At 40.7% G+C, this 20,704-nt stretch overlaps 1 protein-coding gene across 1 annotated transcript in view; it reads left to right on the top strand.

Moving 5' to 3' along the window:
- The window catches only part of pard3ba (par-3 family cell polarity regulator beta a), a 183,866-nt gene that overhangs the window by 9,645 nt on the left and 153,517 nt on the right, over window positions 1–20,704 (top strand). Inside the window, exon 2 of the mRNA XM_073462491.1 lies at window positions 912–1,013. Within this exon, the coding sequence (XP_073318592.1) occupies window positions 912–1,013 (102 nt within the window). The remainder of the gene's footprint in view (window positions 1–911; window positions 1,014–20,704) is intronic.

Genomic DNA, 20,704 nt, shown 5'->3' with positions numbered 1-20,704 from the left:
CAATACATGGTGCATTTAGGGACTGCTTGAAATTGCAAACATAGTGAATCCTTCCATTCAGAATCTAATTTTTTATTAAGACTTTTTGCTGTGGTCAGCAATTATATAGACTGGTTGTAAGAAAAGTTGTATTTATTTACTTTTTAAGTTAATAGACCATCATAGTGTTATTTAGTGTTCTTGATACTCCAAATTGTAGTTGATTAAAAAGAATCTAGAAATTTCCCACTGGATTTTCTCAATTATCCCCCCCAAAAAATATCAGAAAACGTAATAAATGTGTAAATATAGTAAAACTGTTTAGAACCTGTTCTGGGTTGTTGCAAATAACCTATCCCTTACTGTTCTTTATATACAGCCATAAAACTGTGGGGATGATGTTTTTACCACAGGGGAAAATGCTGCCAAACTTCCCCTTTTAAGAAACTTTATCACACGGCCATCATCAGGGTGGAACTTGTTACTGTACAAGGAACACACAACTAGGAAGTTTTCTTTATATGGCAAGTCACCACTGAGACAGTTATTATAAATTTAGCCATTGTATCTCATAGTAGTTGTTTATGTGCTTCCTATTGGCTGCATATATGGAACATATAGTAGATGGCATTGTGTGAAACTACTGTTGCTCTACAGTGACTTGTCTCTAGCCCCCTCAGGACCTGGCATTGGAAAAATGACTTAATTGGTAATTAGTAAGGATTCTGATAATTTTGTATGTTTTTGTGACATTATGATTGTGTGTTCAGTTCTGATGTTGGTTCTAATTAATTACAATACCACCAATTAAATATTCTGGTCATTTCAACTTGACTGAAAGCTGATTGGTTGACAGTTTATATCAGTGACGGATTCTAAGTTTAGTTTAAGATTTCCATAATGTCTGTAATTCATTGCTTGTTTGTGTCCAGCATGGGGAGAGCGCAGTGAAGACCCAACACTTGGAGTACCTTGATGGAGGGATCCTGGACATGGACGACCTGCTGAGTGACCTAGTGGAAGACAGAGACAAGGTGAGGATGAATCGATGGACAGGATACGTGGTGTGCCGCGCCTTGTGCTCATTGTTTTTCTTTGACTGAAATTACAAAGAGAAAGTTTTCTTACATTTGGTTCATGTGGGCTCCCACAGTTTTAGTCCTATCCTCGTTCTCATCCACTCATCCACCCTCCAGCACGTAGACATGTTGACATGTGATAGACAGCAGTTCCTCATGGTTGGACAGCTTAGCATAACAAAATGAGCTGTGATGCGGCCGGCAAAGCTATTTCTCGATTGTTCTTACCTGGTACGAGGCACAGTAAATTACAGCAGAGAACCCGTCATTCTCAGCCACGCTTAGAGTCTGGCTGCGGATTTATTTTGACTTCCTTCGCAAAGTCTCCAGCCTGGCAGGATGACAGGATGTCCTATAAACAAGGTATTTGTAAATCCGAACCTTGGTTAGCTTGTCAGTGGTTGTTAGGAGTCTAAACCAGCAGATAACACCAAATAACAAAATGAGTTTTTCTGCTGTTTCAGACCAAAGAAAACCGACTCCGATTGGATTATTTTGCATCCTAATTTGAATGAACTTATTTTCTCCTCTCCCCAGACCTCCTCCTCTCCTGTTCTTCAGAAAATGAAGGAGTAGGAGTGCTGTGTGATTTCGCTGTCATGTTCATTTTTGACGAGGCACATGAAAGGACACCATTTTAGATTTAAAAACAAATCAACCATGCGCAGAGGGAAGCTCTCAGAAACAGCAGTGATGAATCTTAGAATTGGGAGTTGAAGTTCACTGCGCGCACACACACACACACACACACACACACACACACACACACACACACACACACACACACACACACAGACAGTGGCCCAATTTCTATAAGAGCAAATTTCATTCCTCTTGCTAATTTCCCTTAATGCATTCCTAAGATGTGCTAATAAACTGCCCGAAATCCATATTCATAAGCCCTGGGCCCAGACGAATGATGAATTATCAACTCTTAGTCAGCAAGAAGGCCAAATGAAATGGAAATGGAATATTCAGCCGGCCCTGTACCGCGCACTCACAATTGGTGTTTTAAGCTGCATGAACAATGGAGTGTGTGCGTGCATGTGTGTCATGTGCATGTAGGACTGCAAGTTTGGCAAAATACTCTTTGTGAAAAAGGGGACACAACTGAATAATAGATGTGTAAACTCAGAGGGAATCATCAACGGAGGGGGAAAAAAAAGTTTTTGCAATCACAGAGAACAGAGGCTTCATTTTCCGGGATGATGGAATTATAATCATAAGATCTGCGTCTTATTTGTGCATAAGAGGGTGAGTCATAGATTTTAATGACTCATTTTCTCTCAGCGTTCCTCAGAGCGACGACGAAGTGTCACGGATCAAATCCCGCTCCAGCATTTGATCAAATTCCTCCACTAACAAGTTACCCTGGCGTCGGCTCTCTTCTCCTCGCTGCGGTGCCGTTTGTGATTGCGGGGCTCTGCTGAGCAAACGCTTCACCAGAACCTGCACCGTGCAGGAACTGTCCTATTTACCTTTGTTTCTTTACTCTTTCAGCTTTCACCCAATTCTCTGAACGCCCTCCCCGCTTTCATCTCACTTCTCATTTTATCCTTTTGTTTTTGCTGCTGATGAAAAGATAGCAGGCGGAATAGGACGAGCACACGTGATCTCCATAACGTGCCAGTCATCCGACTTATCTCCAGGCTCCCAAACAGCGTCAGCTCTCATAGATTAATGAGCTGTGCCTGGCATTCTTGATTAGTCTGACTTCCTTTTGTTTGTCTACGTTTTTATTACCTCGCTGCAGCTGACAGATTCTATCTTTAGTGCTTTTCTTTTTTTTGTTCTGTTATTGTGGCCGGCGCTGTTTCACCATCAATCATACAGGAGTGCTCCCATTGTGAGGGCCCTCCACTGCACAGCATGGGCCCTGTGTTAGCCGCGGATGCTAATGAGAGATAATGGTTAGCTATTTGTACGCCTAGTGGTTAGCCTAGCCGCGAGTCCAGACCTCTTTATCTCGGCCAGCCCCCAACCATTATTCAACACACTCGCACAAACACTCACACATACACATCTGCTGTCTCCGCCTGCCTGCGCCGAACCGCAGGCAGGCATGTAGTGTAGCATGTTAGCATTAGCGTGTACGGAAGGAGCGCCACTGGTGGTTGATGAGGGCGGAGATGAGGGGGCGGCTGTGATTTGATTACAGTTCTGCCCCCTGCATCTGTGACATGTGCACACACACACACACCGGCGTGCATGCACGCTCCCTTCATTAGCACCCCATCTCGAGACGCCGGCCACCAGCCTCCTCATGAATATTAATACCAATCTGATGAATGTGAAGAAGACCATGGGGTGTTGGCTGAGGTGTGACCACATATACACAGTACACACTCACAGACACAAAAGAGCACAGTATAAAGAGAGCACTGCAGGTCACGGTTCAGTCAATTATACTCTATGAAGCGCTGCTCTTCGCTGACCCTTCACTGTGGGTGTGTGCCCTGTAGCTCTCTGATGACAGTTGGAGGCCTGGCGGTTGGAGTCATTGACCTGTCAGATACCCCACGACTTTGTTAATGTCGAGGAGAGCTGGGCAGACAATAACAGCTTTTCCATCTCCTCGTATTTTGTCACGCTGTTTTGGTCAAATCACTGCAGTTTAGGGCTGAGTTAACCAGCTTTACCCTCCATCAGTCCATCTCTGTGTTATCTTCTTCAGTCATGTATTCTCTCACCCACATCATGGACTTGAATGTCGCTGTAGGATCAGACAATATGATAATACTTAGGGCTGGGCAATACATTGATATTATATATTGTCGTGATATGAGACTATTTATTGTCTCAGATTTTGGCTATGGTAATATCTTTATAGGACACAAGTGCTGCCTTTTCCATGTAATTACAGTAAAGTAATATAATTTTCTGAACTCACCAGACTATTCTACTTGTTCTAATACTGCCTTTTCAAACTGTTGATTATTTATCAAAAAATTTCCAATTACCAATAGTCATCTATACAATAATGATATGGAGGTATTTGGTCAAAAATAGGGCTGCTATTAACGATTATTTTCATTGTCAATCAATCTTTCAGTTATTTTCTCTATTAATCGATTAGTTATTTGGTCTATAAAATATCAGAAAGCAGTGACTAAAAATATCTTGTTTTGTCCACAACCCAAAGATATTGCCTTTACTGTCAAAGAGGAGTAAAGAAGCCAGAAAATATTCACATTTAAGAAGCTGGAAACAATTATAATTTGGACTATTTTTTTCTCAAAACATTACTCCAAATGATTAATTGATTATGTAAATAGTTGCTGATTAATTTAATGGTTGACAACTAATTGATTAATTGATTAATTGTTGCCGCTCTGGTCAAAAATATTGTGATATTTGTTTTTGTCGCCCAGTCTTAGTATTTACTATGCACTTTTGAGGAGATTTCTTAGTTATATATCATGTAATGTAATATTGCAATATTATTTTAAGGTCATATTGCTCAGCCTCAATAACACTAACCAGGTATTCATGAGATGAATGAAGTTGTCAGCTGTCATTGGCAATACTGGGTATTCAGGGTTTCTTGATTTTTCATCTATTAATTCTGCCAAAACCTGACATTTCCATCTCTTGTTTTACCTTTACCCTCCTTTCCTTTCCTCCTTATTTCCCCATATCACCCATGCCTTGCTATTAACAGATATAGTGCATTACCTCTACACATTTGCCACTTTACTGCTACCAGAACTGTCATTCTCTCCCATTCACAGTCCTTTGGGGTGTTGCATTAGTGTCGGTCATTACTCGTATATGACTACACGGTACACAGGAGCTGTCAGGCAGGCTGTCCAATGCCAGCATGCCATTAACATACAAGCTATACGCCAGGTTTCAGCTGGTGAGCCCTCCCATATACCATATACGTGACTGCGGAGAGATTTTTGTCATCTGGTGAACGGAGTGCTTGGTTCAGAATGCTCGTGGCTGCGACATAAATGAAACGCCATATAGATGCTGCTTGATTAGAAGGCCTTCTCATCCACCACCCCCTTCACTCATATGCCGCTGAAATTTGAATGTTCAACATGTGTGAGTGTCCTCTCTTGTCACGCCGATCTCCTCATGAATGGGAATTAAACTCAGGGAGCATAACGTCTCCTCATAAGTGGACTGTCACTCCTCATTCCATGTGCACAGACACACATACACACTACTCCACATGGACCTTGTTTTCGATGGGGAAAAACGCATAAAAAACTCAACCTTCCATCCTATGCAGCCAAATGAGAAATGTAATTTCATGGAAACTGTAATGAAAAAAAAAATGGAATGATTTCCTCCATCTCTCTTTAATTAGCCCTTTTTAATCACTGCGCCTACAAGGCATCCATGAACCTCCCGTGCAGTGTGTGGTTGCTGGAATGTAAATGGTAAGGTTGCATATCCCAGCTGATCTCCCTCTGAAATGTCAATGCTTGATTGCGAGGCAATCTCCCATCATCCATCTCTTCTGCTTGCATGTCACAGTGGAGGACACGGTGCTGAAAAAAATGAGTCGGTCACATGGAAATGTGTGATGATATTTAAAGTAGGAGCATCTTTCATATTGTGTAAAGAGAAAATGACAACTCTTTGAGTATGACCTTATGTAATTGGACACCATGTAAGGAAACACTTCACTTACTCTTCATTTTGTAAATTAAACAGATTTGCATGAAAGTCTTGTATTTCTTACATACAATACATGTTCAATAATGAAGGGTTATTATTTTCACCAGTTAGATGAGCTGTATAGTTTCATACTACACACACCAAATATTGTTAAATACCAATTAAGTAACCTGGAAAAATGGCAATGTACTGAGCATCTTTAGTACAGCATGGCCAGAATAGTCAGGCCATCAATATTTGAGAGTTACAAAGATCTGATAGTTGATATTCTTTTTTTTTTTCAATAAAGATTCCTTAAATTTGGTTATTAAAGTTGTTATCTTTGAGATATTCTTTGAATTACTCATGCCTGGGTAGGAAATCTTAATCCAGCACAGGAGTGGCGGACCCCGCCACTACCAAATTGGGATTTGACAAGTACTTAATGGAACATGTTACAGTTTCAAAAATAAACAAATATAGTGCCAAAGTCAGAGCTCTCTGGTACACCAACCACTGACTACTGTTTCAAAAAGTCCTTAAACAGCGGGCCAGAGTTTTTAAATTGAGTGCTGCCTGTTATGTTTTTTTAATTTCTTGCCATTACTCACACGAGCAGAAAGACGTCTTCCTAATTAATTAAATGTCTGGTGAAATACACACTTTCGTTTATTTTATTCTTTCACCAGATTTAATTGGATATTTAGCATTTTTAATAAATGAATTAAAAAGAAAAAACATTTGAATGTCTCCCCAATCACAGATATATTTGGTATCAGTGTATAATGTGTCTGATACGCGGTGATAAGATAACACTTTTTCTTTTTCAGAGAGTATAAAGCAGGAAAGAAATGCTTGTTGTAATTTACAATTATTACATTTCCAGTGAAGTTCACTGTTTCAGTGCGCCGATATCATATTGTATAAAAGTTTGTTGTTTAACTATTGTACAATATCCTGCCTCCATCTCCAAGTGTTTGATAACCACATTTGTGGGATCATTGTTAAAAATGTGGGTATATATTGGCTGATGTACTGATTTTTACTCCCTATTATTGGTATTAGCATCAGCCCCAAAAATAGAGTATCGGTTGGACTCTACGGCACAGTGAATGTTGGAAGGAAACACTGAATCTAAACATAACTGCAAATAACAGACAAGCAAATACTATGTTGCAAGATCATTTTGTAGACCTTGATCTCAACACAAATGTTAATCGATCAACTGTATATAACTGTCATTTACAGACTAAATGTAACATTGTGATGTTCACTTTTTAATTTCACATCTCAAAACTGTAAATGATATTAAATAATGCCGCTGTACATTCTGTTTCCACCAGCTCCAGGAGAACTCTCCTGTGAGTTATGTCGGCTGATTTACCTGAAGTCGTTTATTACATGTCAGATGTCAGCCCCTCTGACAGGCGACAATAAGGCATTACTTAAAACGTGCTAAGCCGCTGGAGAAAAAGTTTAGTGAATGGGACATGATTGCGAGGTGCAGACGTGCTGATTAGCCTTTGACGCTCCGTGACACCTCGCTCCCTCACCTCCATTCCCCTCATTCACGGCTGCGGCGAGCCCCGTTTGATTGGCATCTGAATAGTCAAATAACTCGGCACACCGTCTGAATGGCCAGTGATGAGTGGGAGCATGAGGTTCAAGTGCACTGATTAGAAAATGTCATGGAAAGGCAGTTTATTTTCATGGCACATGTCATACACTAAGGCTACTCAAAGTGCTTTACATACAGTAATGCATTAAAACAAAAACAAAAAAAACGAAGGAAATTTAAAAAGTGAAAAACAGAGACATAAGATGGTTCATAATGAGTATTTAAGGCTCCATCAAACTAGTGCAGAAGATCAAAGTTTTTAACTTGGATTCAAAGTTGGTGTGAGTCTAATATCCTCTGGAAGTTTGTTCAAGTTCTGTGCTACACAGTAACTACAATTTGATCATCGTTTAGTCCGTCAAATCATTTTTAAAGCAAAAACATTTGCGCTTTCCGGCTTCTTTAATGTGAGAAATCTGTTTATATTTGTCAGTAATGACCATAAATTGTCTTTGGGTTTTGGCAAAAAAAAATGGCAATGATCTTTTCTTTTTGTTTACAATTTTTTGACATTTTATATACTAAATGATTCATCAATTTATTCAAATGGTGAAAATAATATAGTTAGTTACAGCCCATGGAGAGATTTTCAGAAATATATCAAATATCACACACACGCCAGCCTAATCACATCTACAGTATACCATCCTTACCTTCTAATCAACATGATACATCCTTGCCTGTGTTGATGGAGTACGCTCAACACCATGTCTTTCTGACACATTTGAATATTAATTAGAAACCTTGCATCTTCTGAACATGCCCCGTGTGTGTAAAATGAATTGGCTGTAGTTCACCTGTAGCCACTCATTACCTTCCCTCAGTTGTCTGCATAATTGATTTTAGTCTTGCCCTTTTTCCAAAAAGAGCATTTGTTTCTCAAGGTTGCCATCACCGTCGAAGCCTGGAGGCTCCAGACATGTTGAGCATCCTAGATTTGATTGTCTGAAACCAAATTGCATAATGGAAAATGGGTATTTTTAAATGTTGTGGAGTTAAGTCTCATGAACCAATGACTTTATATTAATAAAGGTTGTGCAGACCAAAAAGTCGCAACAAAGCTTACTACAAAGTTTCTTCACTTTGTTTGTGATGCTGCCCTCTGACTTGATGACTTGTTTAGGACTTGAAAGTGAAGTTTAGGACTTGGGACATGCAAAACAATGACTTTCATTTGATGGATGGATGCATTTTCAGTACCAAGTAGTCCATCGTCTTTATTTTTCGAAATAGTGCAGGGCTATTGGATAGAAGGAGGAGTTGTTTCTGTTGCTTTGTCTGCACTTTGTATTTCCTATGCATTCTCTTGAACTTCATCGACGCATTAGTATATTCAAATCTCCAGTAAATACACAGTATATTGAATGAAGTCAGATTATCTCTGTTAGAGCGCAGATCATATCACATCAGGCCAAAGCGGTTGAATGTTTTGCCCGGCGGGATTCGGTCACTTGAGCTGATTTGATCATATCTCATCAGCCTCGACCTTGATTCAGCCCCCCCTCCATCCACCCATCTGAGCACCACGACAGCTCTTCATCTGATTATATTCAATTAACAATACCCCCTGCACACTCACTCACTCACACTCACACTCACACACACTCACACTCACGCACACACACGCACATACACATTCACCAAACCCCATTTGATTGTAATTACGATGAGAGAACTCAAGGAAGGCTTAAGGAGAACGAATTCTTGCTGTGCCCGTGTGCTTTTCATTTAACCGCACGCATGTCGAGTTTTCTCACAAGTTGCACTTTGGAATTTTAATTCCTTCAGAAGATTCGTCGCTCTACCTTTTGACTTTGAATGATGGCACCTCTCCAAAGTGATTTGTCAGTTCATTGAAGCAACGGACTGGGATTCAGCTAGGATAAAGCCCGTTTTCTGTTTTCTCTAGGTAGGTGTGTGTGACTCAGGTCATCACACTCTCAGATCTTGTCCTTTGGTACGTCTTCTGTTAATCACACACGACTCCGTGTTGCCCTCTGTGTCACCATCACACCAGCCATTAGCTCCTAATGGAGTGAGACGGTCAGGCTGTAACCTGACCCGCCTGCGCCGGCTGTGATCTGGCGGGAGGAACCTGACGGGGAAGCTGTGGCGAGGCCAGAGGGGCACCGCGCTCTGTGGACTCACTTTTTCTGATGACACGAGCACGTAATCACTGTGGTGGAAGAAGATGAGGCATGAAGATGTGGTGTGTGTCATGGTCTATGTTTCAAATTATGTGTGCAATCCGGTGCCGCAGCCAAACACTAAGACATTTTCATTTTGAAAAACCGTCACTTTAAAACTCACTCACATTGATGGTAATGTGAAGCCACAGCTTGTGTTGTGAATGTTGTCAGTATTAGCTTTAGCAGTTATTTTGGCACAACAGCCTGCTGAGGAGCTAATCACATCCAGCTAATGATCTATTATAGATCAACTTGTTTACAGCAAATCTACTCCCTGACCTAACCAGCCTCACGCCATCTGTTTTCCTACATGACATTGCCCCAGACTAGTGCATATGTGTGTGTTTGTTGTCTGAGGGTGTGTGTGTGGAAGCGTGGTGTGTTTTCCCTCCCGCTCACAGAGTCTCCGCTCACTCCAACTGTTAATAACTCAAATCAGCAGAAAGTCACACTCCCAAACGTGCACGCGCGTGCATGTGTGGCAGTGTGTGCTTTCGCAGCAGCTAGAGGATAAACGCTTCTGATACTGAATCCAACTCATTTAGGTTGAGTATTTAATGATTTCTGCTGCAATTACACAGCTGAAACCACATCTGTGACCATTGTTGTGCACACACACGCTTGCATACACAAACACACTCACTATTATTGTTATTATTCATTTTTGCTGCCTCTCGTCCTCATCACCTGACTGATTGGCCTAATGAATGGAGCTCTGCGGACGGTAATGTGTCTGAATAGGCCTCTCGAATCATTAGCCAGCCTGTGTCTGATGTGGGAGGGATGTATGGAAAGGACGAGTGGTTGTTTTACTGACATAGGTAGAGTTTGTAGTCGAAATGAGTCTATCTTCTCTTAGAAAAGCAAAATGAATGGTAGTACTTTTAAAATACAGTAACAAGTAAACTCTTGAGAACCAAAATCAGCTTTTAAAAAACATGGATTCATTGTTCAGTATATTAAACTACGAAATAGTAGAGCTACCCCCGAGGTACTCTGCTGTTTGCTAGAATTTTATAACCAAACTATGATTATGACATTTGATTTCTTTGGCTGTGCTGAAATTGAAAGTTTTCACACCACCGACGATGGTCATGTTACTGTTGATGCCATTTAAGATGGTAAAAGTGAGTCTTACAGTGGAAACAAGACTGGCTAATCAGATTGGACTTAGATAGGATAGTAGATCAGATAGGACTAGAAAATTGTGACTGGTGTCAATTGCAGGGTGTCATCTAGGGCTGCAATTAACGATTAGTTTCATTGTTGATTAATCTGTAGACTATTTTCACAATGAATCAATGAATCATTTAGTCTTTTAAATACTAAAAAAAAAGTAGTCCAAAGGGTCCAAATAAAAAGTCTTCTATTTGCTTCTTTTGTCCAACCAACAGTCTAAAACCAGAAGACTCTTGAAATGCCAAGGAGAAGAAGCAAATCCTCAGATTTAAGAGGCTGGAACCAGCAAATGTTTGACATTTTGGCTTGAAAAATGTCTGCTATGATTAATCGATGATCAAAATAGTTGATAATTAATTTTCCTTTAATTGATTTAACAATGAATCGACTAATCGTTGTAGCTCCAGTGGCTGTAGTCCACCCAGAAATTCTATATAAGAAGTTCTCCTTACATTATGAGAAAACATAGATGAGCAGCTATGCAGGAAGACAGAACAAGCTATTAGATTTGTTTCCTGATAAATGTCTGCAATAATGGATCAGTATTAGGAGCGTGGTTAATTATTTAGTGTTTGTGTACTATAATTTAGTTGAATGTTTCTTAATTGTTATTTTGGCTACTTATATTGAAACGGACACCCATAGGGAAGAAAAATCAGTTATTGCGGTTGCATTCATATACATTTTTCTAATTTATTTTTATTTTGTTATTTAGTTGTGTTTTATTGGTATTCGTATTGCATAATTTGTAGTTTCAAAGTTTTAAATTATAGGTTATGATTTGTATCTGTAGTAAAAGCTATTATAATTGTTTCAGCGCTGCATGAGTTTCTAGTTAGGATTTATTGTTAATTAGAAGCTAATGTATGATATAGTTAATGAGCTGAGTGTCCTTCATTAAATTACTCTAAGATTATGCAGTCAGAGTAGTCCTGCTGCACACATTATATACTTGCATGGTGCTTTTTTCCGTTAAATGAGCTCCCTCACACAGATAGATGGTGCCGTCAGGTGGTGTTTTGTACTGATGTGTCTTGCAGTGCAGCACAAATCCTACTTTCCCCTCCAGGCTTTGATGTCGAGTCAATAACTATCTAATAAGGGGTGGTGGTAGGAACACATATGTTGATAGGTGTAAGAAAAATCTGCAGGTGAGGCTTTTTTTTTTTCTTCTCCTAAACACCTCCAGGCTGTGAGGGATGTTGGCTCTCCATGGCAACAGTGAGAACTGAATGTCAGTAATGTATAGCTCACATATATATCAGCAAGCTTAACTGAAGGGGAAGCTGGGGATGTTTACCCCCGAAGAAGCAATCTGAGCTGGAAAATAACAACAATTCAGTGAGGAATAGCACTTTTAGGTCGTGGAATCACTCTGACCCAGAAATAAAAAAAAAAAACACCAGAAAGAATTTACACCACAGCCACAGTGGAAAACCAGTAAATTATTAATAATTCAACAAATAATAATAAGGAAAAGAAACATTTCCCCTGTAAATCGTCCATAACATCCCTTCAAAGCCCTGTCCGCACAAAGAGGAAGGGGACAGGCAGAAAAAAAGAGGTGACGTATAGTATGAAAGTCTAATGTCAAGGGAGGGCAGATGGAGAGAGGAGGAGGAGGAGGAGGTGGGAGGGGCAGCCTGTGGAGGAGAGAGAGCCACAGGTGAGAGGGCGCCAGCCTCGCAGCTCTGAGTTAATCACTCCTTCTATTTCTCTGTCAGATCCCGGGAGGGAGGAGGGAGGTGGAGGAGGAGGGGATTGGAGGGGAGCAGCTGGCCTTGCGACGGCCACAGGGAAAAGAAAGCTGATTATTAGGCTCCGGCTCCGACTTTTGAGGACTCCAGCCGGAACATGTGTGTGATTACATTGTGTGTACGGGGGACGCGTGTTTCAGTGTGTATTTGCGCATGTTTATGCACATTCATGAGAAGGAGGTTATGACTTTCTGTGCGCCGCGGGAGCACACGTTCCTCTGCATGTTTGTGAGGCAATGTGTGAATGTGTGCGTCAGTGTGTCATGTCCACAGATGTGGAACAGGACCAGTGTAACCACCCCTGATGTGTTTGCACTGCGGGAATGATGAACGAGCTGGTTTGATATTTGTGTTGCCGGCCGGAGAAATATGAGGCCTGGAGCTCCCCTGTCACCCACATCCCTCGCTCCTTCGCTCCCTTTTTCCCCTCATCTCCCCGTCTCTCCCTCCTCCTCCTCCTCCTCCTCCTCTCTCTCGGCCTCTCGGGCATGTGTGATTTATGAAGAGTTTACCCTCTCCCTTTATGAGTGTGCATAAATAATAATGTGACTTGTCACAGTGCATAGCCGGCACTGCAGTACCTCAGCTGGTGGCTCGGTTTGTGGGTGTGTGTGTGTGTGTTTTTCTGTGTGTGTATTCTCTCAGTTGGTGCACGCATGCTTCATCACTCTGACTCATTCGACAGATGTGAGTGTGTGGACGCACAGAGAGAGAGAGAGAGAATGATAACTTTTTACCTTTTTGGCTGTGTGGCTGAACAATAAGCTGTTAGTAATGGATGACGATTTTTTCTTTTCTTGAAAACCTTTGCCTTAGTTTTATCTTTGTATGTGTGTGTGCGTGTGTGTGTGTGTATGTGTGTGGTCATTTTTAGGTGTAGGTGGACTAGGGTAGAGCATTTTCCTCTGAATAAATATCTCTTTTGCAGGGAAAAAAGGGGTTTCTCACCGTAAATTAAGTGTGATTTCAAACAGAGTTCATAGCAGTGCTGTCCCAGAGGCCATCCACGGGGCTTCGAAGCTGCAGTTAGAATTACCAGTGTATAATCGAAGCCTCGGTGGGGAAGGGGGGGACATCACCAGCTATTATACTTTCGTTTTGAGTAGAGCCTGAGCGGTACTCGATTTCTGCGACCAATGCCGATATTAGAGAGTAAAAAATGTTGAAAAGATTCATGAAATGGAGGCAGGATATTTTACATTTTAACAATAAACTTCTGCTTAAAATGACATCAGTGCACTGAAACAATAAACTTCACTGGGCACATATCGGACAACATAATTCAACAATACCAATACATACGTGATGGGCCAATATCAGCCTATAACATTGGTCGGGCTCTAGTTTTAAGACTAATTAAACATTATAGAGTAGGTCCAGTTTTTGCTCTTTTTCAGTCTTTTGCATCTTTTTTGATGCAGCTGAAGTAATGTCTCCTCCTCTCTTAAAAAAACTGAATGAACTAACTAAAACAAAACAAAAACCCCTGAAGCATTCAATTATTGATTTGGATGTTGATTAATATGGCATTGGCCGAAGCTTTGAAGCATTCAGGTCAGTATACAGTCTTTGAAGTGGAATCATAATGTCTCATGCCTTCACCTGTTGAATGTTGCTCAGTGCTGATTTGTTTAATAGAGGCCTCATGTCTTTATTAAGTCACTTAACTGGCTTTTTAACTGGATTGTGTTGCCCCTGATCTTTATTATTATTGTTATTGTCATGAAGAAAGTTTGAAAATGTGTTTTCAAGTTATTATATGACTTTAATTTGGTATCCATTATGTATTGAAATGGGGCTGGACAAAATATTAGAAACACCTTGTAAAATATTGCACCCAGTACACCACCGTCATAAACTACAGCCTCAGAAATGGCAGCGGAGTTGAGTCAACTCCCTGTCACAGGGCAAAACTTTCTATTTTTCCCACATTGATTTCTCTAGTTGCTATTTTTACTATGTGGAACTAGTGTTAGATCTGGGTCATCACTTGCTAAATTTGCATGAATGCAAATGCTCAGACTGCCGCACCAACAGACTGAGGAATTTAGTGTTTAGATCAGTGTGTCAGAGTCATCAAAGAGACGTTATGTTCAATGTGGAAGCACCAGCTACTATCTGGAGCTGCTGGCATGTCTTCAAACAGAAAGAAGGAAACATTTAGAGGTTCAAGTAGTAATGTGTCTGTATATGATTCATTATTTTGAGAGAGTCCCTTACCACAGGCTTGACAAGTTGGATTTTGCATTTGTTTGTGCGCTTCAATTCACGAGTGGGAGTCCTTGTGTGTCTCTTCACCAGTCTTTGTGTCTTTGTGGTTGCTTCTCTAATCTTACACGCTGCCTGTGTGTGCAGTCATTTGGGTGACTTAGATAGTATGTGTATGTGTGTGTGCAGGCCCAGAGCCAGGTGTGTGTGTTCCTGAGAGGTAATCCCCCCACATCTGGTAGTGTGCTGTATAGATTCAGGCTGGAATAGAAGCGGGATTAGCCCTGCTCTCACCGGTAATACAACCAATTTTCTACTTGTTTAAATAACACAGGCCAAACATTCCTCTGATGGCCCCTATGGTGCCCTGAAAACGTGTGTGTGTGTGCCTGTGTGTGTGTGTGTTTGTGTTGGTGTGGTATATAGTTTGTGCCCTTGAACGTGGATTAGTTTTTGGTACCTGCTAGAGTGCATGTAAGTATATCTTTATGTGTGGTGTTTCCATGCAGTCGTCTCTTTGTGCTGTGTATGCTATGTAGGTGTATTGTGTACTGTTGAAGGGAGAATCTGCAGAAATCACTCCAAACACTGAACAAACACTGAAATATACATCATTTGTTTGGTGGTGTGGTTTTGTAATTCTGTGATAAATCCAAGACAGATGAATCCAAACAGCTTTAATGGAGTATGACAGCAATTGTCTTCAGTAACGATGGTGTCAGGTTTAGATTGTCTGTCTGACAATCAAAGGACAAGTATCTGAGCTTTTTTCCATGCAATGGACCAGAATGGAATGCAGCCACACACCTACAAGTAGAGAGACTTTGAAGGGCCACAAAAGAAGAGAAGCCGCAATCCAATTTCCAATTCTGATATCCTACATTGAATATCAGCCAATACTGATACTGATAGCAGAGCTCTGTTTTCTTGAGTCGTCTTCTTCTTCGTCTTAGTCGTCTTTTTCATCTTCTTCTTCATTGATTTTTATTACCATTATGATTATTATTATTATTATTATTGTTGTAAATCATACATCAATATAAAAGAGCAATTAATATACAAAAACGTGTTTAATTTAAATGTATTCCAAAGGAATTAATTTAGCTGTAAGTTTAGGCGTCATATACCAACAGGTGAGGTGAGAGGAGTGACATGCTATGGTATCTCCTCTAATGTTTTAAAAACTTGAAGTGCACAGCAATGCATTATCAGCCACTGGTAAATAGATTTCTATACATGAGTTCAAAAGTGATAAGAGATGGATACTCAACTCGACACAAAAGTCAGTTACCTGACGGTAAAACTTACCGTACCGTACCGTTGAAGGACAATAAGATAATGTCATCTCTATTGTTGACGTATTATTTTAACATACACATCATGGTTATTTTAGTGGTAGATCCCTGTGTGTTTAACTCAATATGCTGTAAATCGACTACTTTTAGACCAACAAAAATGTTACACGTTAATTAATACAAATTCCTGCTTTACAGTGAACATGACATAATCCATTGTACAATAGTGTAAACATCCTTGTTATCCAGCCAGCAGCTGCAACATCACTTTTCCCCCAACTCACTCTCCATACAGATGAGTATCACTAATTACAATTAACTGCTCGTCAATTCAAAATGGCAAATAATGGTCTATGCCTTTGTGTTGAATCGATTATCCTTTCTTTCTGTCATTTCTCACATGATGCCATGGATATCAAGAGCTAAATTTCAGGGTGAGACAATCCACCCCTCTGTACCTGTGCACTGTCAATATTCATCACGCTTTACAACCATGGAGAAAGCCATTCTCTACACATCGTGGCTGCTCTTTGTTGAACAGCATCTAATTCATACACGGATAGGACATTTTTGCAACTGTCTGCGAACGCCTCGACTCTTCGGTCTCTTCACACCTTACCCGCTCGAAAATTCAGAGAATGAAAAACAACACCAGATGCTCAAATGCACGGTGAGGAGGAGCCATACTGAAAGAAGAAAGTGTTTGCTTTCGTGCGCAGTTTCCATCAGTTGACTGTAAACTGTAGTTTCAGTCCTTTCAGCTATGGTGCCCGTCGAAAACATGCGCACCAATTCAGATCGTCAGGTTAGTGAAGGCCTTCATTTTCTGCAGTCAAGTCAAGAGACTGAGAGTGGGAGGTTTATTCCCTGTGATTCACGTTTTAGCGCTTGAAAAAGCAGACGTCTAAAATAGTCTTTGTAAACCTGTACTTTAGTGAAGAGAGCGTGTGTGTCTGTGTGAGTCAGAAGCTTTATATGTGTGTGTACTGTATATATGTGTGCCTGTGTGTGTGTGTGTGTGTGTGTGTGTGTGTGTGTGTGTGTGTGTGTGTGTGTGTGTGTGTGAGATGATTGAGTTACCGTACTACTGTCAGGATGCTGTGCGCTCCTTCTGAATTATGCATCTCTCGTTCAAAGAAAGGATGAAGAATAGTGTGAGAGGGAGAAAACGTAGAAGAAGGGGGCAGTTGTAAGATAAATGACAACGGCACAAAAAGCATCTCAATAGACTGGTGCCACACACACACACACACACACACACACACACACACACACACACACACACACACATACAGCAGTGGTAGACAGCGATGAGAGAGGGGAAGAGAAATGGGTTGATTACTACCAACGAATGAAATAGGGAAGTGTGTGTTTGTTTGTGAGGTTGTGTGTGAGTGTGTGTGTTGCTGATGCTTATGTAAAGGCCAGAGGCTTGAGTGGTACCAGCATGCAGTAGTGTCTGACTAAAGCAAGGTGGCACTGTTCATCCTCTAACTGTGGAAAGTGTGTGTGTGTGTGTGTGTGCCTGAGATCCACATATTTTTTCGAAACCATTTGTGCTTTTGTGGTGTATGTTTTTAAATGATGGCATTATACAGTGCGTGAACATCTATGATTGCATATATACTGTATGTGTGTGTATGCGTGTGTGTCCATGCTGAACATACTATTTTCTCCCCCGTGTGTCTCATACAGGACGTGCTGCGTTTGGCTAATTAATTCTTAGCAAGAACATCAATTATTAAAAACTCTGAACTGCTCCATCTGTGAGTCGCATCATGTAAACACCATCTACTGTTCACAGCAGCTGAGATAATTTCATATCCCGGCTGTTAAAAATTCAATAATGATGAGCACAATGCATGCGAGCTGTGCATCTGATTGACTGTTGGCTCTAACAGCCTGTGAGAATGCAATCTCAGTAATAGTGATCATTATAATGCGTAAGTTTATTGATCACAGTAAAGAAATCCAGTTTTATCTCACCCCCTCGTGACGGAGAGGTCAGAGGTCAGGCTTGGCTACAGCACAGCAGCCTGGAAGCTGGTAGGGAGTCAGTGTCCTGCACAAGGTCACTTCAGCAGGGTTGACGGTTTCTCTATGATTTTACACCACCCTGCCGCTTTTTAAGAGACATTTTAATAATGAGAATAGCTTGATTTTACCATAGGGATAAAATCTGCTTTTGATATAAATATGCTTGCTGAAGTACACATGTAAACAGTGACTTGATATTATATTTCTAGTGAGGTTTGAGTCAAGTCATAGACCGTACATCATTAAACACTGTAATGCTGTTGTAAAGCAGCTGTTGGCAGTAGGTTGTGTCTGATACACTCGGATAACAAACCTTCTTTTAAACCTTCTATCGCAGGAAAAGTGCTTTTCCCAAGTTCATGACAAAAAAAACAAAAAAGCTTTTTTTTGCAATATATATTGTTTATTAACTGTCAGCATCAAACACATTCCAGATATTGTATGCATGCACCATCCATTTATATGTGTATGTATGAAAACAGCGAAAACTAGAATGGCACAGTAGAGTCACTCATAGTCTCGATGCCAGCCGCCTGAATGCACCTGATTTTTTTTTTCCATCAAGATAAACAAAACCTTTTTCACACCAGACATTCTGACTTGTCCATCAAGTGTCCCAGTGAGACGGCTTGCACGATACCAGCGCCCTGTAGCTAGCTCACCTTACTGGAATGCAGTTGATGGTAATGGTATCAATTACACCTTTGCGTTCCTGCTCTACTGGTACATGAATGATACAAACAAAATGTGGTCCCACCCTCTAAAACTTCTCTCATAGTGCGACTAATGGTGCAAAACTCCATTGTCTACCATTTATATTGGCTGCATTCTGTTTAGGTTAACCAGTTTCAGGACTCTGGTATTATACTGGCTTACTGTCATTGCTAACTGGGACGCTTAATGGAAGCGAGCTATCATTGTTACTGATTACACCTGCATTTATCTGCTATGGTTTGTTGTGACATCAAAACAGTTAAGCTAAACCCCATTAGATGTTTTTTTTCTGTCAGTGGGTATTCTTTGATTTTATTCTTGGCACTTTTTTGCCCCGATACTCAGCAAATCTTCCGGGAACAGTCCATCTTGTATGAGGCCAACATCAGCCTCAATGGGCCAGAATCTGATGCAGCCATAAGACACCCCAAGCATTTTTGTGTATGTATCACAACTCCCTTTGGTTTTAAAAGTGGAAAACGTCTTGTTTTTCAGATTTTAATGATCCGCTTGTCATTGATCTCTCAGCCTACATGTGCTGACTCCATCAAGTTTACTGTCATTCTCAAATTGTTGTTGATGCATTCTTGGAAATGTAGAGCAAAAGTCATTTAAATATCCTCTGGCAAAGTCATTTGACGGAAAGTAGGTCGTACAGAAATAACTTTATTGTAAATACTTCTCAAAAAGAGCAGTGGTTATTGAAAATTAAGCCAAATAATAATGTGTAAAAGTATTATGGGATATGTGTGGGTGGGTGTATGCATGCCTTTCGTATGAAATTGAGTAAATAAGTGTGTATTTGTCGGCCGTAGGCCACGTATATTGCAACATTTTATAACTCTGTGCCGCGGGCAGCGTGTATGAGAATCCACACAGACACAGTGTTTATCTCCCTCTCTCTGCTTCACGCATGGTATTGTATATGGCTTTCATGTATGTCATGATAATCGCTTCGGCTCTGCAACACACACAGACAGACCCACTGTCTTTCCCAGCCAGTCTGGTCACGTTGGATACACACGCTGCGTCGTGATTTACAGACGATCATAACACGACAATATAAAGGGTTCAGCCATTTGTATTTGCCACGGGTATCAGTGTGTGTTTGTGGGTGTGCACGTGTTTGTGTGTGTTATGGAAATGAGACAAAGGGGTCACATTATTCAGCAGTAGTTGACATGCTGGCTCCCCAGGTCCATATCAATATCCCCCCACAGACGCAGCAGGAAAAATAAGGCGATTTGTTTCCTAGAATACTAATCGCAGTCAGGAGGGACTGAGAGGAACCTGTGTGTTAAGTAAACATGCTGTGAACTATTCAAGGTGGTGTTCTTTATCCTGGGGCACAGGGTCCTCCAAAAGAGCATGTTGGTGCTGCACTTGAAGGACTGAATTTCATACCGCTGTGTGCTTTTGGAAAATAAGCTTTTCCCAAGTTTCCTCTATGAGCATTTTACAATATTAATGTTTGAAGTTCCTTCTGCAACGAGCAGCTGACTGATGGTTTGAATACAATCTGTAACGAGATGCCCTGAGAAAGCTTCTTCAGTTATACATCTTAGGGTTGGACGATGTCCACTGAATTGCCATAATATGATGTCCACAGTGAAACATGACATCTTTGTTTGGTAGGGGGCCTTTTACATTAAGTAAAGCTATTAAGCAGCAACAGGAGACAAATCTTACCATATTAAAGGATCAGTTCACTCAAATTAGAGAAAAAACAAAGCAGTTTGTGTCTTACTCTTAATGGTATAGACAATTCTGAGATGCCCTGTAGACTACAGCCTTGAATTTCACCATCTAAAAACCATATCCACTTAAAGATTCTTATTGTTGCCACAAACTCTACATTGCCCATGCTGCTAGCTATGACTCACATTGCATTTTTTCCAATTTATCACCCAAGGAAGAGCCAGGTAAAATAACTTATCCAATCAGCATCTAGGCTTGTCTACATCACTGTATTGACAGGCTTGGGTTCATGTAGCGCAGACCTCCTAGCTAATGAGGTTATGTGACGTTTGGAAACAGA

This window comes from Pagrus major, chromosome 24, assembly GCF_040436345.1.
Source record: "Pagrus major chromosome 24, Pma_NU_1.0".
NCBI lineage: Eukaryota > Metazoa > Chordata > Actinopteri > Spariformes > Sparidae > Pagrus > Pagrus major.
This window is presented reverse-complemented; position numbering and strand designations above follow the sequence as displayed.